Below are 25,697 nucleotides of genomic sequence, written 5' to 3'. Positions count from 1 at the left end.
CGCGTACAACTCGAGCGATAATCAGATAACTAGGCAATGAAAATGGTCACGGTAAATTTACGTAAATAAGGAAATGCGTGTAGAGAGTGAATTGCCAGCGACTGCACGGTCTGTTATCCGCTGTAACTTAATGCGCATGCGCTAGAATCGGAGAGCAACTGTTTTCCACGCTCACCAACTGTCCGACAAAAAAAATATTCGTAATCTTCGGTGGTAGTTGCGCCGAATGCCGACAACGGTGAAAAATTTTTAAGTTTGAAAGTTTGTCGCCCTGGCAAACAGTCGCTCTCGGATTGTAGCGCGTGCGCATTAAATTTTAGCAGACGACGTACGGTGCAGTAGCTAGAAATAGATTGTGTTGAAAATTATGAAACTTCGAACTTCCACAGTTCTCGACAATTTTTTACCTCTACCTCAATCCTCGACCACATTTTTTTGGGGAAATTAAATTTTTGATGAAATCGATAAAAACAGATAACGGATAACTTTATTTCGATCAGAAATTAGAGACCAATTGCGATGTTATTATTCAATTTTCACCCATAGCCAATTTTCTCGCCGGAGAGCGAATGAGTCGAAAAAAACCTCCGGTTAAATTGAATGGAAAAAATGTAACGTTAAAAAAATTTGCATACAATATAATCTGCATCCCACGCCATTCGCACGATCAAGAGTTGTATAAAAAAGTGCCTAGCGGCAAGGCGCGAAAGGCCTGTTTATTGCCTCAACGTAATCTCTATCGGTAATAAAATTTTATACAGAGTTGGTATATCGCTGCGCTTGTAAACTTGCGCAATCAACATAAGGCGTAGGTACAATTCGTACGTATAATAATAAAGTAGAGGTATGGTTATACGAAACTGCACACTAAACGCGAAAGTACCGACTGTAAAACGATAGAACAAAAACGATTGACTGACGTTAGTATTACACATAGAGCAACAATATATCTGCGTATGATGAAGAGTCGAGAGAAAACGTACAGGAAATGGTACAGTATGAACACATAGAAATGTATGCGTATACAAATGTGTATATTTAGCGATGGTCAACTGGCTCAAACAATTATCACGTTTCACTCAACGGTATATTACTTGTGAATAATATACATACTCACACTGTAAACGAGTAATGATAACACTGCAAAAGCTGTTGCACGGAATGTTTGAGGTGATGATTTTTGCATCAATGGTATAATTGAGTGGTTGAGAATGGAAGTTGTGTAACTCAGTTATTTTACCTAATTTTTCACGAGAAAAGGAATTCGCGTTTGAAATTACTAGCAATTCCGGTGTCAGGATAATTGCGTATTATTTTCCTTCGTTCTGTATCAAGCTTACGTTCAAAACCAGAATGATTCACCAAAGGTCTAAATAACTCACACCACTTGCATAAACAACCCCTCACTGATGAATTCTATTTCGTATGCATTCATCGTCTAATTATTTTATTTTATCCTTGTCTCGTTATTTTTATTTTGTTGTTGTATCTTATCGTTCCGATTTCTTCGACCGTTTCCTTTTTGCTTGTTGTCTTTTTTTTTATTTCCTTTTTTTTTTTGTTTTTTTGTTTTTTACCTTGGGGTTCATTGGCTCTGGGCTGAGTACGACTGTACTGATTTTCTCGATCCAACTCGATGACTATTTCGTTGTCACGTTCGTCGGGCTGCTCGCAACACCCGGCACGTGGCGGAACCACCGGTTGCGCGGGTTTCGCCAACTCTGAAGCAATATTTATGATCCACGTAACTGCAGTAATTTTTTACAATTTTTTCTGTTCATATATATATATAAAAAAAAAAAATTTGTAGAAAGATAAATAATCTTCGGACCGGCACTTTTTTGTTACTTTTCTTTAAGAGTTCCTTAATCAAACTTTGGTGCGCGAAAAGTATATTGAGATATATAAATAAAAGCATCATAGTTATCATATCAAATAACGAAGAAGAAGAGTAATAATGAAAAATTTTACTACGGTTCCCGTTGTTTGTTCACCTTCTCCTTAAGAGAGGAAAGTAAAAATTGATAAAAACTTGAGGAGCACGTTGGGTAGAAATTAATATAAAATAAAATAACTCAACAAATGGAGAAGCTATCGTATTAGACGGTATTGTTCAGTATTTTTACTCAATTCCATTCCGAAGGTCTATTTCACGTATTCACCATTTTATAAGTAAATAATATTGATTGACTATCGGATTAATGAATTGATAACAGTTTAGTTTGTAACAATTTACAATGATCATTACCTGGCATGCTCAGCGTTACTATTTCTAAAACTCACGCTAACGGTGGGAAAAAGGAAAAGAAATTGTACGAGAAGAAGGAAAAAGTAAGAGTCGAAAACAGGTCCTTGTAATATCTGTAATTTATAGTGTAAAGATGTAACTAATAATAATAACGACGGTGAAGTAACGAGGATTAGAAATTGATGGAAAATTAAGGCGATGTGGCAGAGAACATAGATTTAAAATAAAATATGAATATGTTTCAAAGCATTGTTAATGACGAGCAAGGCATTACGAATAAGCGATGAAACAATAAGTAAGAAAAAAAAATTATGAGCCTGAATACTTGATGCAACGTATCTTGCAGCAATCGGATAAACATGAATATTACACACGCGTAGCGGGCAAGTTTTGCCTAGGTCTGTAAATTATTCGATTCAACAAACGTGAATTCGATTATACCGATCAGTAATATGATCCTCGACTACGAAAAAAAAAAAAACCAAGATAAAACAACCAGCAAAACTATCATTCAAAGAAACAAAGATATAAAATAAGATTGACCATTCCGAATGACGAGAAAAAAAAAAAAACAAGAATTAAGAAATGTATAGATATGCGAAGGTGTAAGACTATGTAAAATAATAATCAGCGATAATTGAGGACGAGAATTAAAAAAGGCTGTAAGTTTAATTTTTTCCAATAAAAAAATTCCTTCGGCAAGTATGTACGTGCAAGGCCAATGTTTTGTAAACAATAGTACATTGCGTAACAAGGAAGCAAACTCGGTCTTTTTGGGCTGACCGTAAGTTTGCAATATGAGTTGCAGGTGAAGTCGAACAAGAATATAGCAAATACGCGAGGCGAAATGACCGTTGCTATTTTGTTGCACACTCTTCTCTGTGCAACAAGAGTATGTTATGCGTTTTTTCGCAAATCACGAAATTGAGGTTAGGGTCGCGTATTGTCAGATTTTTTTGCGACTGCGCATGCGCGGAGTACAGAAAAGACGATTTTCAACTCGTAGGACTTGAAAACGCTCTTTACTGTACGACGCGCATGCGCAGTCGCGACTAACTCTTCAGCATCGCTGAAACGGTCACTTTACATTACGAACCCGAATGTGAAAAAAGGGATAACACATATTTTGCGTTATGTAAAACATTCTTTTTTTTTTGTTGTTGTTTTTTGAATGCTACTTTTTTACATCTCCTCCTCAATTGTACCACCACCACCACTAGGTCACCCAGTAAAAAAAAAAATTACAAAGAGACAACAGCGAAGGCGTATTTCACACGTTGCGAAAAATTCGTACCCTGATCGTATCCGCACCCTTTGTGCTTTCCGGTGGCGATATCCTGGAAGGATGTCTTCGCCGCGTCGTTGTCGTGCAGTTTGTTCGGCACGGCAACGCAGCGCTTCGTCATCGCGTCCCAGGCGCAATGGGGATCCTGAAGACCAACGCAGGAAGCGCAAGAATTTGCTGCCAAGGTATCGCAGTAGTGAAGCGGAATAGCTCGGATCTCCGAGTCAGCGATTACAACCAGTTTACTCGCCTCACCTGCCAGGTGGACGATCTGCAAGTCCTTCACCGGCTGGCCTGTTGTACGGAAATCGAAAGATGATCGTTACTATGGTTTGCGATTACTACTAGTAGTACCGTTTCATTATCAATTTAATCAAATCCTTGACGTCAATTTATCGCAATGGTTACAAGAAGGTATCGGCTATAAAAATCATCTTTCAGATGCAGGGTAAAACAAAAAAAAAAAAAGAAAATCGCGAGTTTAACAATGTCCGGTAAGATGAATTCGTCAATGACGGTTAGTAAATACCGTATTTCAGGACTTGGACGTCACTGACGATGACTTGGGCGACTTTTTCACGGGTGTTTACAGCCTGAGTGTTCAACGCTTTGAGGACTCTGCCTTCGTCTGAAAGAGATACAAGTTGAAAGATGTTTAGTTTACTTGAATGGTGTTTGATGGTTTAGTATGTCCTGAAAATCGGAGTTTATCTGTTTCTCAAAAGTTACCTGTCCCTATGTAGAGAATATCGTAAGCCTTGCCGTCGAGCGCCTTGACCTGAGGATCGACGGCGATTTTGGTAAACCTATAGCTGAAAAGATATCAAGATGCTTAAAGTGTTTATCTGTCTTTCTTTAAAGACATTTTATACAAAAAGAAACGAGGGAGAGATAATTGGGTCTGCGCAGAAAGTAAAAACAAAAAAGAGTTAAGAAATGTGGGTGATCGTGCGATTATAATACAGAGATTTCAACTCACTTGAAGCTAACTTTAGTGATAACCGGAAGCGAGAAGAAGGGTTGAACCGCCTCGTCCATTAGGGGATGGGCCTTGACGAAGTTGACGGTGACGTCAGGCAGGGTTCTCGAGTCGTTTACGCAGGCTCCAGGCCTGGGCTCGGGTACCTTTTCTGGAACAACGCGAAGCCAGTTGCTGTTGATGGTTTCCTGTTCCTTGAAGGCCCCCTGGAAGACCTCTAAGACACTTCGCATTGTGAACGCGCAGACTGCTGATCCACCGATCGAATTCACGGGGGTTGTAAACACGCCGTAGATCAATTGAGTTTGTTCCCCAGCATAAATACCCTCCGTCACGTCGCTCGTAGATTCTGAAATAAAATGGAACATTCAAACGAAGAAACGACGCATCAAAAAATTGCGTTCTTGTATTTTGCGAACAATTTTGCCGCTTTCGGAACAACTTTGTTCAAGCTCTTTGCGAAATTGCATTGTCGAAAACTTTCTATAGTACATGTCATTTTTCAGAAGAACGCTTCGTCATCTTTGCGATGAATCATTAATTGGTCGGACAAATTTCAGGGAACATACAAAAGCTTTGTACTCGTCATCCGATATACAAGCTTTCCGAGGCTCGTTTTGCTAGTCGAAAATAATCTTTATCGTATCGAAATGGTTTACATTCAATTGCTGATGATCAAAATGAGTTCCAGAAAACTTTGACTAGCCAACCCGTTAGCATCATCTTTGAAGAACAACGATGCCATCAATGGAAAATAATCATCAAATGCGGTACGAGTTAAGGTGGCTCGAACACGAACACGGGTCGTGAACAGAGAAAAACAATTTTTTATCACATCATAGATAAATGACTCATTCTTATCCATGCGAAATTTCAGACCAGATAAGGGAGATAAAAATAGTTGAAAATCGGATTTTTAACACAAGGCATAGGGGAGAATTACCCCTGCGGGACACGGGGCGAGTAATATCTCTGCATTTACCGAACAGATGTTGACGAAAAACCAGAATAACGTTAATTAGATCACGATGATTGCAAATACAACAATAAAGTGCAGAGTCAACAACTTCGATAAAAAGATATTCGTTGTTGAAGTGTCGAAAAATTGGTAGTTGAGAAGGATTTAGTAACTGCCTCGGGAATCGGCAACGTCGCAGATATCACGTGGTATGTTTATAACGCCAGAGCGCATGCGTGAGAACAATGCGAACCACAGGGTTAGGCTAGTCTCATGATCATCAATGAGTGCGACGAACAAACCGGCGGTGGGATTGAGAGGAACAATCGCGACGTTGCCGTTATTCCGTATGCGGTACCGTAACGTGAAATCATTCCTATTCTCCGCTTTTTATTTATCCCCATCCAAGGAGTAATTGTTACATCGAATTATGCCAGTGTAGGATGACAAGCGTGTATATTACCGAAAAAATTTCGGGCCTTGCTTAAGGCCCCACGCAAATAGGCACCGAGTTTCGGAGCCACCTTAATCAGCACTTCCAAATTGCGTCTCTGTGAACGTACAATAAAGTGGGAAAAAGAAGAATCGTGGATAACAATAAAACTATAAATAAACAAGGGACGGTGATCCCAGACCGAAGAATTATATTCTATGGTAAAGCTGGACGCGGATGGTCGGTGATGTGTTGGCAGGTGGGCAGGTAACGTCGTTAAACGTACCCTGCAGCAGTGTGGCGGGATATTCCCGAGGCCGACGTACGTGTACCAAACCTATATAATTCTACGGATTTGGCCGAGAGCCAGGACTGAGGGTAGACAAAACGGTGGCGTATGGGCCGTTGCCAAATCACGCTATGTTGCAACTGTCGTCTAGGCGACGCGATTCTCCGCGTCTCTTCTTTTCTCTTCTCTTCTCGATCGTCCATCCCTCTGATTACTCCTCTTCCTACATTCCCTTTCCAACGTCGACATACGTATAGTACATACGTATACGATCTTTCTATCTGTCCACTTTCATCGATTGATCAAACCTTCGCGATGGTCTCTTTTTGACACGAGACACGATGCGTTCATCCTTACGATAATAATTGCATTCTCAAAGGATGATCATTTCAATCTCGAGATCAATCTCAGGGAGATGAATTCTTGCATGTAATCGATCGATTTGACGAAGCGAATCGACGAAGGATTCTCAAATATCTTCACTTCTTGTGACAAATGCTTTCCGTTACTTACACTGTCAGAAAATTCATACTGGCAATAAAGGTCCACACCGATTAGTGCAAAATTGAACGTCATCGGTGTGAATCGGTTGATTCTTGACACTAGTGGTCTTAAAATCAATACCAAAATGGTATGAACTTCTAAAGAATGTTTTCGGCATTTCTAACAGCGTTCGATTCAAAAATTGATATTTTCAGTATTCATTTGTCAAAGCGAAGCTTTTCACGGCTGATTGCACGGAAAAGGTGGAGAGTGACTAACTAAAAAGCGAGTGAAAAAATTTTCCAACTACTGTAACCAATCGGTTTTCCCAACCATTAAAAAACAGCCAAGAATACTTTTGTTTCGTGGTATTAAAATTTGAAGAATCTTTTTCTCCCGCAGCTGGTACAGAAAAATGACATTCAGCGCGTGTATTTGTCCTGCGCGATTCGCCTGGCTGGATAAACCAATTTCTTCTTTTCTTCTTTTTTTTTTTTCTAAAGTCGGGTGCATCCATGCGCCAGGATTTTCGCAAAGTCTTTTCACCCTCGTGTGTCGAGTATTTTACCTACTGCATGGGCATAAAGCGGATATTCCAAGCGGGTGAGCTTGGCGTATAACGGTGAGCTTGCAAGCCCCAGACGTCTTTGCTTGCTTGCTCCGAAGCTGAAAGCCGGAGAGCAGCGGTCTTATTTGTGAAGTTGGCTAAGTCCGCCGTTCGCCACGAGCCAAAGTTTACATCCCACGATGACGAAGAACAGGGCACACCCGGTGTTTACACGATATTACAGCATCCATTTTTGACGGCAAACAAGAGTCGTCCAGACTCGCAACGAAAGCAACGAAAGCCTCGAATAATTTCTATCAGCCATCGAGTAGTCGCATTTTTCAATCGGCTTTTCGGCTAGCTATTCTCATCAGCCCGAATTAGAGAGTGCCAACGTGCTTTTTCTCCCAGGTTCAGTCACTTTGAATACTCGCTGACCGCACCGAAACATGATGTCCTCTTTTTTCTTCTTCTTCTCTCGACTCAATTCGCAAAATCAATTTCTCCTCATTCTAGTCACGATTTTCAATTTCCCCTTTACTCTTTTACTTACCCACCGTGACGACTTTAAGGCTTACTTCACAATTTGGAGTTGCGGAATATTGATTGAGAAATATGTGTAGATTTCAGTCAGTTCTCTTTGATCGTATCAAATTCGTAAGACTTGACGCGATTCGATACATTTTTAAACGTGTTCGAATCGGATTAATCATTATTTAGAGGAACGGCGGTTATTAGAAGGGATATTATCAAATTTCCGTAACACTGAAAATGGAACGGGTGAATATGGGGAGTCAAGAATCCGGTTTCGGTCCTAAATTCCGGCAATACGGGACAATCGGCGAACTATTCATCATTCGAAAGATTTATTTCCGCTCAATCGCATCCCTCGGTTCTCGATTCCCTCTTTCCCGGAGGTCCGTGGCTCTTTTAACATCCCTAGATGGAATTCGCGGCCGGTTTAACGGCGGTAAATATCGGGAACAATGGAAATGAGTTAGATCCTTTCGCTCGGTCGATCAACGCGGACCACACGAGACGCGTATTGAATAAGAGTGCAGGTATACCGAAATAATGCATTGAAAACGTACATTTGACATTAAAATTTTTCTATATCACAATTATCTTTTTTCAATCGTTGACGAGGTTAATTACCGGTCTAAATACGGAATTTCGATCAGTTTCTGCGATAGCATTTCGCCCACCATCTTCAATTTACGGGGGAATTTATTTCTGTTAAATAACTCGCCTATTATCATCTTCTGATTTACTACTGTACTAGTCGAAACTACTCCACGACTTGGATCATGACAATTCTTTATCTACGATCAATATTTTTCGACTTGAACGAGAAAATCCAAGATGGCGTCCGAAGCTATCGCGGAAAGTTTTCGAAATTCTGGATTTAGACTATCCATAACCTCCCCGCAACGAGTAGAAAATGAAAACTGTGTTATTTATGAACTTCAATTTAAGCTTGTCTTTTTTTTAGTAATTACCAACTGGACTAAAACGGCGAAGAGAAGAAGAAGAAGGAAAAAAAGAAACAAATACGCATGGAATAGAAACAAACAAAAGCGTATCTGCGGTGCTCCGAGGTGGGGATATGTTTTCCTGCAGTCAGCGCCACATACCTTGCTGTGGTAGCAATCGGTATTAAAGAGGCTAATAATCGGTAGCGGGAAATTCAGATTTATAGTACGGAATAATGTTTCACGTGTTATAAAATCATTACCAAAAGAAGGGTAATATAAAATGGATGATTCAGACACGATATGTTCGTCGCTAATTTGGCTATATATCTCGGGTGTTGAGTTGGATGTTTCCATACAAGAAATACATCTTTTTCATTTTTGGTAACCTATGACGCACAGACGTGACGTTGGAGCAATTTAAAACACAGCACTTTATTTTTCCAGGCATATTTGATTACGAACACTTCGAAACAATTTTTCAGATGATTTTACAGGCGGGCTATGAAAGGTACGGGATTCAAGGGCGGGGGGGAATGGATCGAAATTCGAAATTCGAAACCCGGCGGGGAACGTGCCGCGCTATTCAAAAGGAAGATTAGAGAGTCGGGTTCTGGGTAGGTAAACACCGGGAAGTAAAGGGCTCGAAATTATTCCCGACCCAACGGTGACAACTGACCGTTGAAAGTTTTGTCGAAAATTTACGACGTCTCGCCGTCATTTGCGTTTGCCAAATGGTTGCTTCGACGTTAAATTAGGGTCGGCTGATTATCCCGGCGGCACTTTTATAATGCAAAAGGAGAGACGGTCTCTGTCTGCAAATTTCCTATTCTTGTCCCACAGAAAATGTCCACGTATATAATTTTCAATCTTCTACTTTACGTATAACTGTAGCGTTGTAAAACCGAATGAAGTCAATTCTTCCGAGCAAAACTATATAGCTGAAAAGGTGCGGTTTTGACATTTCTGCCAACTTTGTAGTGAAAATTTTATACAACGATCTAGAGCATGTATATATATATATATATATATATATATACATATATTTTTTTATCGTATTATTTTTACCGCCGCGAAACAAAATTTCGTCGAATTTGTACAAAAGCGACTCTGAACTGTTGTTACCGTTTAATTGGCGCGATAAATTTTTTGTTCCTGATCATTATTTTTTTTTTTTTTGTTTTTGGTAAGCACAGATTTCCTAAATCAAATTCCCCGAATCGGCGCTAACTTGTTGAAAAATAATTTTAGAATTCCATGGGACTTTTTTTCAAATATCAAACAACTCCGTGGCACGAAATTAAACGAGACAACGAATATGATCACCGAAACAAAATTAGATGCCAAATATTGGTTTAATTAAAAAACGGGATCAATTTTAACGCATATATAAGAGAAGTAAGTGAATAAAATGAACGAATTTTTACAGTAAAATTAACGGTTGAATGAATTCGAGGATCTACGCCGATTGAATAAACGGTGTATAATCACACCGTTGAATAATTCACCAAGTTAACAAACGGATAATAAAACTGCGCGATGATTTTCGGAGACGGGATTTTCCGATGTTATAATAAACCACCTGCACTCTCTGTCTCTCTTTCGAGCAGATGCCGCTAGCAGAATGATCGACAGTCTCGATCCGACCGCGCGCGTAATTAGATATTATGCATAATTAACGCGATGTGTTGTCGACTTTTGTGATGGTCGGAAAATGATTTTTAACGGCTTTCCATCGTTTACGAACTTCGAGAAATCGAAAAGCACGCTCAGAACAACAACGATATTATCACAAAAAGAAAGTTTCCATTCGTTATAGACATTAAACGCGCGTTCTTTTCAAAACTGCATTGTATAATATCCAAACTCTCGGCTGATGATTTTTCAAAAACTATTTGTTCGATTTTGAGTGAAATTTTTTTTATACGATCGGTTTATCGGTGAACGATAAAAAAAAATAAAAAAAAAAGAAAAACGTGTGAAATTCGTGCAAGAACGATTTCAATTCGAATTTCATTTCGATTCGATGAAAAATTCTTAAAAAAACAAAAAAAAAAAACAGTTAATGTTGAGGCTTCCAAATGCTGTTTGACCCGTTATTAAGGGCGACGACACGGTGCATATTTTATGCAATTTACACCTACGCGGTATTATATATGATTTTGAATGCATCGACACTAATGTGAAAGGATCATGTACTCACGTATCTCGTTGAAGTAGAAGGGATAGTCGCCGGGGACAGAGCAGTTCAGTCTCGCTTTTAGGAAGCTCGTCCATCTGTCGCTAAAAGCATGGGGACCGCCTTTGTCGTGTCTGCAGACTCTGCCGACTCGCGAATACACCGCCTGGAATCGAAAAGGCAAGAAAATGAAAAAAAAAAAAAAAATAAAAATAAAAATAAAACACACGCGAACCCAGTGAAAATAGGGAGAGAGAATGACCGCGGTTATAAAATGGTTTGGTAGTTCCGTCGATGCGTCGCAAGTTTTTTTATTTCTTTTTTCATTTTTTTTTTCAATCACCCTCGACGAAAAATAATTCAACAAAGCACTGAATTTATTGCGATTTGCGCAAGATTGTAACACGTCATCAATTATTCGAAGAATTAGAACGTTTTAATTATATGAAAATCGTTCAATTTTAATTCATCGACACATACCGAGTTCATTTCACAATTATTACAGCTGCCACGGGGGGAAAAAGAAACTCTGAAAGGAATTCTAATATTAAGTGGCCGGATTTTTCATTGCGCAATACAGATCGACGTTTCGTCAATAATTATTTTCAGACTTTGCAGAGTACAGATGAAAGGGAAGAGAAGGAAAAAAAAAAAAAAAAGAAAGAAAACCGAGCCTTTCAATTTCCTGGTTCATAAATGATTGACGGGAATATTACAGGTTTAAAGTTTTTTTTTTTTTTTTTTTAACAATCCCAACAAATCGATACGAAACGAGAAAATTGTCGAACGGGAAATTATTAATTTGTAAACTAAAACGAGGATGTGAAAATAACGATCATAACGAAGCAATGAAACTGGCTCATCACGGTCGGATTGATAAACCTAAACGAGTTAATTACAATTGTAATCAAGCAGGGTGATAATTAGTGAATTCTGCATGTCAGACGTAGCACTCACCTTTCCGCAGTTCATGTACTCGACGGCGGTTTCGCGATAGAAGAAGAAAACGTAGTCGTCGTAGGCTAATGAGCTGACGAAGTTCGGTCCTGGAATAAATTTCATTACAACATAGCGCCCGTAATAAAGTCGTAAATTTACCGAATAACGGTTTAAATTATTTACAATAGGACATCAACGCCATGCGAGTCTAAGGAATTCTATTCGAGTTATAATAAACCTTTTTCAAGGGTAAAATTAGGCAAAAAGGATCGGCAGGATCTACGTTGTCGCAGGGACGATAACAATACGAGGGTAATCGGATCCAATGCACTATTTCAAGGGAGAGTATTGACATAGAATTGTCGACTGACGTTTCGACAGGGGCTTTTAACCGCGATAATTGGCCAACTGCACATCTTATTATATTACTGCAATATATTATTATTATTACCCCTGAACCTAGAAACTTTTGCATATTCGTTCAAAATTTCACATCACATCCCGTATCGACTAATTCGATGGTCAGTTTATATGAAACAGCTTCTAATCAACCGCGCCTTTGATCCTTGATATGCAAAGTAGACTGAGAAAAATTTCATTTGTCACAGTAACTAGAAAAATTGAGTAAAACAGGTATCGTTAGAAAAAAAAACTGTTCGAATATTGTTGGAATTACGAAAAACGAGGTACGTCTAATCGTTTTGCGCTATCGTCGATCCTTTTTTGTTTATTGCAACGCAGAATCAGTTTCTGAGGTTTACCCTACTATTTTAGTTAAAGAAGGCTTTAACGTCAATTTATTCTTGCACGAGCGTTAAATTTTCGCAGCAGTTGCAAGAAAATATAGCAACAGTGATCGTGATGAGAAAGAACAGCAACGGATACCAGACTTTCCGGTATAACAGGTAGAAAACTAATTTCCATTTTCTACCTAGAACTACATTTTTCGATCGTGGTAAAAAAAAAAAATGAAAATAGTCAAGGACCGAGCGTTAAGCCGGAACTAAAAATTTCCCTCAGTGTATATAATTGACCGGTTCTGAATTTGTTTTTAATCGGACAAACGTGCATTTTCGACCTTATTAACTGTATAATAATAAGAACAACAATAACAATAATAATAATAATAATACTCACACCCTCATCTGTCTCAGAGTGAATTAGTTTATTACAATCGATTAGTAAGTGGAACTTGACAGGATCGAACTGATTTGAAATCAATGGAGGTTACATTTCCTAAATTTGGCGGTGTTGAAATTGTGAGTAATAAAAAAAATTCAAAAAATTCCCCCGCAATCCTTTTGCTGCTTCGAATATATATATATAATATATATATATATTTTTTTTTTTTCCGCGAACAAAGTACTCGTTATTCAAACACCGCAAGATTATTTCGGCGCTCTGTAACTTCGCAGTTTCAAACGTCACGTTCCTCTTTCGACAATCATTCAACGTCGAAGTTGATGAATAGTTGAAGAGTAGAGAAGAAAAAAAAAAAAAAAAAAAAAAAATGAAAATAAATAACGAAAGACGGAGACAAATTGCAGGCGAGAGGGGGAGGAGTAATAAAACAAATTACTTACCGTTCAGCTGGTTCAAGTCGGAACGTTCGGTCCGGATCGGTAATCTGTATATCAGAGGTTCGCCACCTGAGAAATCAGCCACCGTTGCAGCGTAAAGTTGCCCACCTGAAACGCGAGTGAAAAAACACGGGGTTGATTAAACCCTTATGAATCCGACGCGCACATTTTTTTTCTTTTTTTTTCTCTTCACCGACTAACTTTATACCTTTCCAGGCATACGCGAATGTGCCCGTCTGTGTTACGAATGTAATTAAATAGCTGTGCTTTTCTCTCTCTCTCTCTCTCTATCTTGCGAAAAGCTCTGACGGTTTTAATCCCATTTTACAACGTAATGTATTATAGGTACCTATATATATACATACATTATATATATAACGTAATTACATCGTGATATGAGTGCACCTTTATAAAGGTAGTATATGCATATATATATATATATAAATATATGTGTGTGGAGATGAGAGCGAAATGCGGCTGCTGGAAGTGTGCAGTAAAAAAGTGGAGGGAAAAAATTGATGGTTAATTCGAGAGAGAGAGAAGGAAAAAACAAAAAAAAAAACTTTAAAAAATGAATCAGAAAATCGATGGATCGGCGTTTTAGGTTTGACGGAGTAAAAGGATCGTGAAAATTGAAGGAAATATGTTTATTCTCTCTTTGTAAATTCGATCATCCTCCATCTCTCGCTTCTACACGTAATACTTATATCACCGTTTTTTACGCTCTCCTTCTTTTTACCAACGACGACGACGACGACGACGAAGTTTTGCAGAGTTTCGGAAGAAATTCGTACACGATCAGGGAGAAAACGTGTATATAATGTCAAAAAGTATGATATAATACACGGTGCCACGATACATATGCGTACGTGTACACAAATCATATACATATATGGGGCATTCCACGCCGACTCGGTAAAAGGTTGTTCGTGACATTTTTTGGTTTCAACAAGGGATTTTTCTCACGTCAGTACGAACCCCGAAAACCATCCGAAGAAATTGTCAAATTCTTTACAACCGTTCGTCTTTGTTCTATGAATTTTTTAAAACCATCTGAAAAGCATCTGAATTAATTTTTGCGAATCAAGTAAAAGAAAAAAGTAAATTCTATGACATAGTCGATATGAACCAGTAGTGAAACGGTGAATTTGCATGATAGAAATTGAAAGGGTAAGACTTCGAGTGATTCCGATGTTCGTTGAGAATGCGTCAAGCTCCCTTCAATGTTCGCCGAACGCTAGAACCGACGAAGAAATCCTGCGAATTTTCGTCCAACTATTTGATTTTTATGTCGCGTCTCAGTCGGTAAGTACCCTATCTGCACCCTAACTTACCGACGTGCAATTACCACAAGAGAGCTCACACGCTTGTACCATAGGTTCAGGATCTATATCGATCAACATTGAATCATCGTCGGACACCCGCGGAAATACAAAACTGAATTGAACACCGAAGAACGCGGAATTAATTAAACATCTTATTGTTTATAAATTTCGTATTTAAATTAAACTCTTGTGTGCGAATAATTATTTCAATCACGCGTAGTGATACGACCAAGCTGAATGAGAAAAATCTACACGAGTAGATCATCGATGTTCTTGAATCTGTACGTAACAATTAGGTTTGCGAATCCAGGTTAATCCGAAAATCAAGCAGTGAATAAAAAATTTCCCGCGACTTTCTTTCCAGAACGTAATCGCTGGTTTTTTTTTTTTTTTTCTCTTTTCATTCATTCGTTCCTCCAGTTCTAAGACACGCTTATGATTTTTTTTTACAAATTTTCCACCAAACAATTTTCAAGTCGTCCGAAAAAACGATGAAAAAAAATATATACACATGTAGTAAACAACGTTCTTCCACTCCAAGTTTTGCCTGAAATTGTTTTTCACTCGGACTCTGTTAATCATGTAACTTGGTTGGTAAAGATTAATTTGCATATGTTTTTTAGATGGATTTAAAAAATTCATAATACAACAAGCAAGACGAGTGAATTGTGAAATTAGAAAATGTTTCTGAAAGTCTTTCAACGGTCGTAATAACCGGGCAGGATAAAATCCTTGGTGAAGTTGGAAAAAATATTATCCTCGCAAGGATTTAACGAGTCGTTGAGGAATGCCCTATACACGTATAAAATTGTAGTAAATTGTGTGCGCGCGTAAGGAAGGAGTCCTGAAGATCCTTGCGGAAAGGAGCTTGTTGGTATGAGAAGGAAGAGCCCCAGTTTCTTGCTTTCCGTTTTTTCTTCTTCTTCTTCTTCTTCTTCTTCTTCGTCGTCGTCGTTTGTCGTAAATCTGCCGTTTCTATCCTTTAGTTGAGGATTCGTGGCGCGCGCGTTTCTGCCTCGCGATAAACTATCATTCAACCGCTCGAGACTTCCGTAATTCTGCGGGAACGTTGCAGGCGGAAGAAAAAGAAAAAGTAAAGCGGAGGAGAAAAAAAAAAACGAAAAAAAAAAAAATAAGAAAAGGAAGAAATAACGGAAGGAAGACGGGAAAAAGAAACAAGAAGAAAAAAAAAAAAAAAAAATCAGAGGCAAAGAGAAAGAAGATACGGTTTTGTATCATACCGGCAGCAGCGTGTAAGAAAAATTTATACACGGCTGCTTTTATATATTATATTTTATACGTATATACTATATATATATATACATGTATTACATGCTTGGCAGGTTTAACCTCATTTCACTTAATTACGAGGAATCGTTGTCCTCGATCTTTTTCACGTGTTTTTTACTCCCCTTATTACAGGCATCGTAAAAATTCATAAATTATGGATCAAGTCTATTCTATATTTTCATAAACGGATTCGAATCGTCCGGGGTTTTTTTTTTTCTTTCTTTCGTTTTTTTTTTTTTTCCATTACAGAATAACCATCCAGCGCAGTTTCTCACCTACTACGTGCAATTTTCATTGTTCCTTTTTACTCGCGAACCGTATAATTGTACCGTATATGCGTACAATTTCGCTCTAATCATCTCGTTGAAAAAAATATAATTATATACGTATCGTACGGTTTGTCGTTAATTGGATTGCCTCTTATCATCTATTCGACAGTTTCGACTGGTGGAATCAGTAACTTGTTTTCCTTTGGCATTTTTTATTTATTTTTTTTTTTTGCTTTTTTTTTGAATAATCAAAATATCGTTGAACAGGGAAAGAAATTTATGAAAATATACCCGCGATGTTACGGTAAATTGAAACCCAGTCACAACGTCGAGCTGCATTATTACCGTGTAACAACAAAATCGTGTCAAATCATTTTTCCCCAACCAACCTTTTATATATACGTATACGTATACGGAGATTGGGATGTTTCGGAAAAAAATTATTTGCGATTTTCCACCGCGACACGCTTTGAAAAGTTTTTTTTGGGTGAAAAAAAAAAAATTGTTCTGTCAAAATATGAGCGTCCAACGTTACGTGAAAGATCTCGTTCAGTCGATTTTTCACTTGTTATATACATTTTTTCAAATTCACAAATTATCGCGAACAACAAGTAATACGAATTTACGTCGCTAAGAAGATCCACAATTGTAATATAAAATTTCCAGCCGATGTTTGAGAAGCGTATCCGACGATCTTCTCATTATTATATTCAATCTCATGAAATAGTTACGATTCAATACGAACTTTTTGCATTTATGACAATAAGAATCTCGTTTAGTATATCGTTGTGTTATGGATCGTGATCTTTTGCATTGAACATAATGGTCAGGAAAGAAATGAGAATTAAAGTGCTACAACGTGTTTCTTCACAAATTCAAATTGAGGTTCCAAAAAAAAAAAAAAAAAAAGAAAAACTGAGAAAAAAGTGGAAAAATCAAACGACCGCAATCTTTCTTTCGACCTGGACAAACTTTTTAGGCGATGCCACGGTGGAAAATTGCAAATTATTTTCCTTCCGAAACACACTGAGAAAAATTTCATTTCTTATGGTAACTGGAAAAATTCAGTGAAACAGGTATCGTCAGAAAAAAAACTGTTTGAATATTGTTGGAATTACGAAAAAGCCAGTTACGCTATTGTCGATCCTTTTTTTTTGGTTATTGCAACGCGAAATCAGTTTCTGAGGTTTACTCTACTTTTTTAGTTGAACAAAATTTCCGAGAATTAAATTTTCGCATCGGTTACCAAGAAAATATAGCAACAGTGATCGTGACGAGAAAGAACAGCAACGGACACCAGACTTTCCGGTATAAAAGCTAGAAAACTAATTTCCATTTTCTACCTAGAACTATATTTTTCGATCGTGGTAAAAAGTAAAAATAATTAAGTACCGAGCGGTAACCGGAACTAAAAATTTCACTCAGTGAAACCCTAATATACATACGTATGTATATAACTTAAGGTCTTTTGTACGACGGGTGTTAATTCACACCTTTTTAAGCCTCTCTCTCTCTCTCTCTCTCTCTCTCACAGTCATCCGTCAAAAAATGAATTCTCGAAGCGTTACAACACGATAATAACAATAATAGTAGCAATAATAATAATAATAACAACAAAAACAAGAACGACGACGATACGAAAAGCCAAATGGAAAAGTTATAACGCACGTTGCATGTGCGAGGTGTACACGCGTACTTATACGTGTGTATATATATATATATATATATATACACATATATATGTTAAAATCGCGTGCCGAAACGGCCGAGCGATATTAATTCGGCCGGTTAGTAAAGGAATATAAAACACACCCGCATGATAGATACGGTTAGAAATATCGTTTACCGGCAAATACGGCCGTGCTGTTGTGCTCCGGGTCGTAGGGGCAGAGTCCTCGGCCCTCGACGGTGTCTTTTTCGGGCACGTGAACGCCGTTCTGGAACAAAGGTATAAAACAGAGAAAGGTTATCAGCGAAATTTGTCCAATTTACTCGGTCCCAGCCACGTTAGCTCAACCTCCAACCCCTTATTGTTCCCTGCAACCCTCGCCGATCCCTCTCCTTTCCTTTTCGTACACGCGAGACGAATATCGTTCATTTATTTATTTATTTATTTATTTATTTATTTATTCATTTATTTATTCGTCCGGTAATTCATACCATCCCTTTTCGGCTTAATTTCACCGCCTATTTACATATGCAATCATCGTAAAGGATAAATCGGTCGGGATCATCGTCTGAATCATGTGTCGGGAATAAAGAAGGAAAAAAAAAAAAACTGTTCGTTTATTTAACGTGTAAGGTAGAAATTGTTCCGACCGAATTCGAACGAAGCAAAGTTGATACATCAATAATTAAAGGTAAAGACATTCCTTTGATTAAAACGCTTTATCTAATCACGTGCAAACTCTGGTGTATAATTGTCATCGTGTTCTGATGTTTTTCAGTTTTTTCTTCTTCGTCATAAAGATTGCATGAAAATACTTTCCCGCCCATCTACATTTTGCACACACGCGCGCTCACGCAACCGATTTTTGAAGCTGACGTAAAAAGCGAAAGTGGAACGCTTAAAAGTTACATTGAAACCGAATCGCAATCCTCGCACAAAATCTCGTAGCTGTTCCGCGTGGCGGGAAATTCGAATCTCGATCAGCTATATAATACATGATTGTATATATATATATATATATATATATATATATATATATATATATATAAGAAGGTGAAGGTTTTTTCGGAGAAACGATTTCGGCTCTATTATATGTATAGCGGTGACTCGAAGGGTTCGGATATATCGATTTAAATGTAAAGCGTGTGAATTGTGGTTCGGCGATTTTTCCCCAACGTGTTCGAATTTTTTTCTTTCCTTTTTCTTCCTTCGTGCTTGCGAGGTCTTATTTTTCGTTCCACCCCGGCGGGCATTCCGCGTACACCCGTCTATAGGTTAATTCGTTGTATAAATATTTGCGTTCACGTTTTCATCGCTAAATTGCGGCACGCGTTCGTTCGCCCGCCGTAGCGGTGTTGTCCGTTATCTTGGCTTAGAAGTTTCACAAACTAATTACGTTTAATTATAAAAGTTGGTCAGAGTAGCGACTCGGCGGCGCTTCTTGGCCCGCCTTCGTCGCCTCGGTGCAACGGGAGAAAAGCGGAGCCAAGCGGGGGATGTGGAACTTTAAAAGTTTCAACATCAACGCGCGCGCTGCGCAAGAGCAGCGACGAAACGGTTGAGATACGCGATAAATTCAACCGGTAGCAGCAAACAATCGCCGTCGCTCGGCTAGGTAGGGACCTGTACGTACAACCGAGATAAGAACATTTCTACAACTCGCTCGCCGCTTTTCCTCGTCGAGCTGCGGCGGAATCTCTTCCAGCCATCCCACGGCATGCGGAAAATCCACCCCCGCAACGCCTTTTCGCAACTTTGATCATTTTTCAATCTCGCTTCCTCGCCTCGACCGCGGTGCATGTCGGGTACGAGTTTTCTTGTTGTCTGTTAGATTTTTACTTGTACGGAAATTTTTCTCTTCCGACTTTCGAGTAGTTTTCTTAGATTTTACAAATTATGGTAACGATTCGTTTCGTCGCTGCTCCGAACTGGTGAAAAATTTATTGTTATATAAATATACGACGATATTTTTGAATAAGGATTAATAATAACCGACCCAACGTAAAATCTAATATAACCTAACCTAACTTACGTGTGTAAGAGTTTAGGCAGACTTCCGACTTGGCTTACAAATATCGTTATATCTTGGAAACTGTTGATCTTGGTTGTAACGAAATATAGCTCGAAACGTGGTAGCAGCTATCCACAAAAAAAAAAAAAAAAATAATCAAAATCGGTTCAGTGGTTCTGGACTTATAACCGAACATACGTCGGAAAGACTTTGAGAGACTTTTTATACATGGGGCATTCCGCGCCAATGCGACCAGCGTTGGAACCGCACCATTTCTGATTTTTGGTTAAAAAAAATTTCATAAAATTGTCCCGACTCCGAAACGGAACTCTGAATTTTTTTAGATTTTTAATTTACGGCCAAGGATTTGTTTTTTTTTTTTTTTAGAATCGCAAATAAAACAAATTTAATAAAAAAAAAAAAAAGAAACAGAAAAGGATAAAAATCGGATTACTGTTTCGGAGTTGGGATGATTAGTTGAAGACGCGTTTCAACGTCTTGTTTTCGAAGAACTTTCCTTCAGCGACTATTTTACTAAATAACAGCATTGCCGCGTTAGATATTCTGATAGATTAGTTATTTGACAACACCAAAAGTGCATTCGAAAAACATCGTTACTGGGGATTATATAATGTATTCCATATCGCTAGTTTGAAAAAAGAAACGGACTAAACAATAAAACTGAACACATCAGAGTCCACCCGAAAAAATACTGATCAAAATTTCAATTCCGTGATATAAAGATTCCGATTACTTGATTAACCGACAAAAAATACCGTCTACTTATAAACGAAAGCAAATGGAGTATCCAATCGAATACGGTCTACAAAAATTTTCCTCTCCTTTCGCAGTAGCAGATCAATTTTTTATTTCTTCTTTACTTGCAAATTGAAACATGAAATCCAACCGATCCCTCACACTCGCTGTTTATAAATTCAGATAATTATATTGTTATTGTTAAAAAACCTTGTACCTCATTCTTATCACAAGCACCACAACGCAGCCTCGCGTATACATAATTCCTTCACGTTTCTCGGGTAGTTCTCACTTCGTAAATATACGCATACAGGGTAGGTTTAAGGTGGCTACCCTTGTAACTACATATACATATATATATATCCGTGACGTGACGTAGTGCAAGGTTTAACACGAGGACGGAAAGCGTGGTGGGAATATTTATACCTTTAACAGGCTGGTCGACGCGTGAGGGTGTTTTTGCATTTTTGTGTCGTTTTTTTTCTTTCTTTTTCTTTTTTTTTTGATTCTCTTTTATCTCCCGAAATTCCTCCCTTCTCTCAACCCCGGCAGGTTTAAAATTCGCCGGTAAGAAACGCGTCGCGGCTGAGGTGCACACGCGTGGAGAGAGAGAGGGGGTGAGATAGCTTGCGGGGGGGGGGTTGGCGAGGGGTGGAAAACGTAGGTAGAAACGTGCAAGCCGACGGTGAGTTACGGCGGGCACGAATCTTATCGGTCCCAGCGGCTCCCTAAATCATCCGAGACGCGGGAGCTCCGGCAGACTAATGGACCCTGAGGGGTGGTTCACCCCGCGTCGCGGAGCCTCCCCCGCCACCCCTTTTCGCCCCGCGGGTTCAGACCGCAGATTATTTTTCGCTCGCCGTTCTTTATCGGGATGAAGAGAGGTCCGCCCCCTCCCTCCCCCCCCCCCCCCCCGCCCTTCCCCCCACGGTGACGCGATCATCCCTTTAAGCCGAGTCACTCGCATCCCGGATCATCCGGCTACGACACCCCCGCGGGAATCGAATTTTCTTAGGGCATCTACCGTATATCGGCACGTTTCAACCTCACCGCTGGTCATTCTTACCTCTTTTTATATCCCCCGCCACCGCCACCTTCTTCTTCTTCTTCTTCTTCTTCTTCTTCTTCTTCCTCTTTTCCCCGGGATGATATTTTTATGACGCTTGTTTAGGTCTTTATTATAGACAGTTGGTTTCCCGATTTTTTTTTTTTTTTTTTTTCTTTCTTCACCCCAATGAACACGTTTTCTTTCTTGTAGGAAAAACTATATTACAAACGATCGAACGATACTTCGATTTTTATGCATCAGGTATCTACGCGGTATTGGCGACTGAATAAAAATTTCATCCGTTACACGACAATTAGGGAATGTTGAAAGTATTCTGTATTTAAACATTTCAAAATAGCTTCACGCTAAACGATGAATCCAACTTTCGGTCCTGCTGCATGCGAAAGCTTTTTCGGCTTTACGAGACTTCGTTCTTTTTTTTTTTCTTTTTTTTTTAGTTTTTTCTTTTTTTACCGCATCAATATCGACAATATTTGCGGCTAGTTGAGGCAATTTCATAACATTACGTTTTTTATACAATATTTGGCAATTTGACGAGAATTTTTTCCTAGTTTTTCAACTGAAAATTGCTACGATTTTCACTTGAAGGGAAAGAAAATAAAAGTAACTTCTTGTAAAATCGTCAAAGCAGCCGACCTCGTGTGGTTGAAGAAAGCTTCGTTTTCTGGTTCGTGTACCGTGAGCTTTTTTTTTTTTCTCATTCATTTTTCAGACCACGTCTATGAAACCTTTAAAATGTGTCTTTTTCCTCTCGACAGAGCAGCGACACGATAGAGAACTCTGAATACACTGTTAGTCCAATGCACTCTCACGAAAGTAGTACCGCATGTACCGAGCACGTTTTATTTGAAGGAATTTTTATGAAAATACGAGTGGTAAAAATGTGATAACGTTAAAGTTAAAAATTAATTAATTAATTTCAGTCCATGTCGACAAGATACTTCGATAGTGAGATTCGTTTCCTTCCAGGCGATAAAAAAAAGGGAGGAACGAAATTTGAGGTAAACTTTATTGAATTCAACAATTTTCCGACATTCGTTTCCCCGAATTTACAAAATACAAGGTGACAAAAAATTTTTAGAAAAAAAGTTTCATAACATTTCCCACAGTTCTGGTAAATTACTAAAACTTGAATCGTTCAGCTTATCAACTCTATACTAGGTTTGAATGCAATTCGAATAAAAGAACAATACAATGTATAAAAAATTCGGCTCATTTCCTCGAGGAAAAAAAAGTAAACTTGTTACCTCAAAAAATCATCTCTAATCACCACGATAAAAAACTGACATTCCCAGATTTTTCCATGACCAGATTAAAAATTCCCTGACATTTCCAGGTTTTCCATGACCTAAGACTCAGTTTTCCACGAAATTTTCCCCAGTTCTGGTAAGTTACTAAAACTTGAATCGTTCAGCTCGTTAACCCTATATTCGGTTCAAATGCAATTCGAATTGAAGAACAATATAATGTACAAAGAAGTCGGTATATTTTCTCTACGAAAAATATTAAACTTGTTACCTCAAAAAATCATCTCTAATTATCACGATAAAAAACGAACATTCCCAGATTTTTCCATGACCGGATTAAAAATTCCCTGACATTTCCAGATTTTCCAGACGTGTGGCAACCCTGATACAGACCTACACGGCACGCTTTCTCAGGCGACGTGTGAAATGGCCGAGGATTGCGATGGCAGGAGTAAACCTAACCTAAAAAACTCGGTACCCTCGGTGACCTGGGCGAGCAATCTATACAAACTCATCTCTGCTGCGGGGTGGCAGCAGCAGCCAGACGTCGGACAGACGAAACGAACTCAAGCTGGTTCAGATCTTAGATACCTGCCAACGAACCCAAGCGGCGTTTGGAGTGGCGCCAACAGAATCGTGGCACAATCTCCCTGCCCACATCTATAACCTAATGCCTCTGTCCCCGGTGTGCATTTGCCGCGCGAATTCAAAGGGTGTCCAATATTTGGAAGACGTGACGCGTTCAGCTGTTTCAGCGAATCTGCAAGCATCCCCCCTTTTTTACTACACTTCGGTTTCATCCGGGGTGGAAAAGTTTGCAAAGCGGTCGGAAAATGTGTTTGCGTTTCGGTGTTTTCTCAAAGTTTCTGCAGACTTGCTCGATACTTCCCTCTAAATTCGCCGCTCGGGGTCAGCGGAATCGCGTTAGAAAATTCTCCAAGTTTCGTACTACGACGCAAGAATAGGTGCCGGGATATGGCGTCGGGCGAAAGAAAGAACTCTTGAGAAACTATTCTTCATCGTTTTTCCACAAAAGTTATCGGTAATGTACACAGACGTTGGAATCTTCGGAATCGAGGGCAAGAAATTCGCCGTACTTCGATACATGGACCGAGTTTTCTTCGTGGCCTCGACAGACTTCCGACGAATGCCGTTGCAGCTGCAGAAGTAGTCGGAAACTAAACACCGGAACTCGCGGATTGTTTATTTCTCAAAGAAGTATTAACTAACTCCGCCGCCTCTTTAGCCAGTAAATGTTTCCTAGCTTCTTCTCCGAACTCGGTTATAAGTTTCGGTAAGTCGCACAATTCTCGTGTTTGTATACTTCGAACTCAAACCGAGTGGTGTCGAGAGAAGAAAAAAACACCGCGTCGTTTCATCTACCAAAACGTGACTTTTCCTACATTTAACGTTCAAGCTGACGTTGAGCCGAATCCAACGAGCCCTCGTTCGTCAATTTTGGACCAGTCGTTTCTGAGATATCGTAGAATAAAATGACAACGTCCGGCGAGTCGAGCGAGCGACGCGCGAATGGCGCGCTAATCGCGCGGTGAATCCGCTAATGGCGAACTTCGAAGTGGAATATCTCCGGAACGGCTTGTCGGAGATCGATCAACGAGGGCTCGTTGGATTCGTCTCGACGTCGGCAACGCCGTACGCATCGAATGAAGGAGTTGCTAGAAAAAATTGTTCGACTTTTTTCAAGTAATACCGTCTCGAAATTCGACTCACCTGAAAACCGAAGTGCATGCACTGAGGGTTGTAGGCGTTGGTACCGCAGGCGATGAACTTGTCCGGACTGTACCTGCCGAATACCCGTACATAATTTTGACACTCGTCTTCGCTGCGCCCCTTCAGACAGCAGAGCTCTCGATGCGTGTCACTGCTGGGCCACTGCACTCTCTGTAACAGAAAGATAAATATGTAATTAAGAAAATTGGGTTTGACGGAAAATGAAACTCGCAATTCAAAGATAGTGCGTTTTGAGCTTTATCTCACTCGTCTTATCCTTTGACAAAAATCACTCCGCTTCTGATTTCTACACCCTTTGACGATACTTTTCGACGAATGGATCGAGGCCTGAGGTGTTGAAAAATCACACTCGTCGAGGAAAGAGAGAAAGGGATGAACGTTCGTTCTTTGGGACAATCTGGGGTCAAATCGCCCGTAGTTTCGGGGTCGTGGATGATTGGGTGTACATTTTGCTCGGATATCTTTCACCACCCAGTATACATTCGGGATATTAGGTATACGTGCCGACAGAGGTAGGAAAGCGACTTTTTGTCGTGATTTGAATAACCGTACGGTCTCGCTGCGGGGATATAGAGGTACCTACTCGCCGGCTTGTTGCCGGGCGATGCTGCCACAGAGAGCTTTCACGAGAAAGAGAGAGGGAGAGAGAGAGAGAGAGGAAAGTTTTACCGCGAGCAAAATCGTCGTGAATATTCATCCCGTGATTCGGTTGCGCGGTTTTGAGCTTCCGGTGCCGTTTCTCCTCCTCGACGGTACAGCCAGGTGGGTTTAGGTTTGCTCGATGTATATGCCTGGAGGTAATCCGTCTATAAATCGATTTATCACCGTCGTTTATCTGGCATAACGGGATTGAATAATATCGGCGATATCACTGAGGGTCTTACCGATATCCTTCTTCGAAGGCGTTTGAGCTGCTT

General features: G+C 39.4%; 1 protein-coding gene across 3 annotated transcripts in view; it reads right to left on the bottom strand.

Annotated features, from left to right (window-relative positions):
- Positions 1-25,697, bottom strand: part of LOC107221389 (semaphorin-1A) — a 138,227-nt gene that overhangs the window by 2,788 nt on the left and 109,742 nt on the right. For 2 of the 3 annotated variants that reach the window (XM_046739803.1, XM_046739802.1), the window contains 10 exons: positions 24,760-24,930; positions 18,123-18,213; positions 13,396-13,500; positions 11,831-11,919; positions 10,898-11,039; positions 4,513-4,861; positions 4,263-4,345; positions 4,063-4,161; positions 3,543-3,827; positions 1,578-1,721 (listed from right to left, as the gene is read on the bottom strand). In XM_046739803.1, coding sequence (XP_046595759.1) covers positions 1,578-1,721; positions 3,543-3,827; positions 4,063-4,161; positions 4,263-4,345; positions 4,513-4,861; positions 10,898-11,039; positions 11,831-11,919; positions 13,396-13,500; positions 18,123-18,213; positions 24,760-24,930 — 1,558 coding nt within the window. The remainder of the gene's footprint in view (positions 1-1,577; positions 1,722-3,542; positions 3,828-4,062; positions 4,162-4,262; positions 4,346-4,512; positions 4,862-10,897; positions 11,040-11,830; positions 11,920-13,395; positions 13,501-18,122; positions 18,214-24,759; positions 24,931-25,697) is intronic. The other variant, XM_046739804.1, reaches the window with a different exon arrangement.

The sequence above is a fragment of the Neodiprion lecontei genome, chromosome 5, assembly GCF_021901455.1.
Source record: "Neodiprion lecontei isolate iyNeoLeco1 chromosome 5, iyNeoLeco1.1, whole genome shotgun sequence".
Lineage (NCBI taxonomy): Eukaryota > Metazoa > Arthropoda > Insecta > Hymenoptera > Diprionidae > Neodiprion > Neodiprion lecontei.
This window is presented reverse-complemented; position numbering and strand designations above follow the sequence as displayed.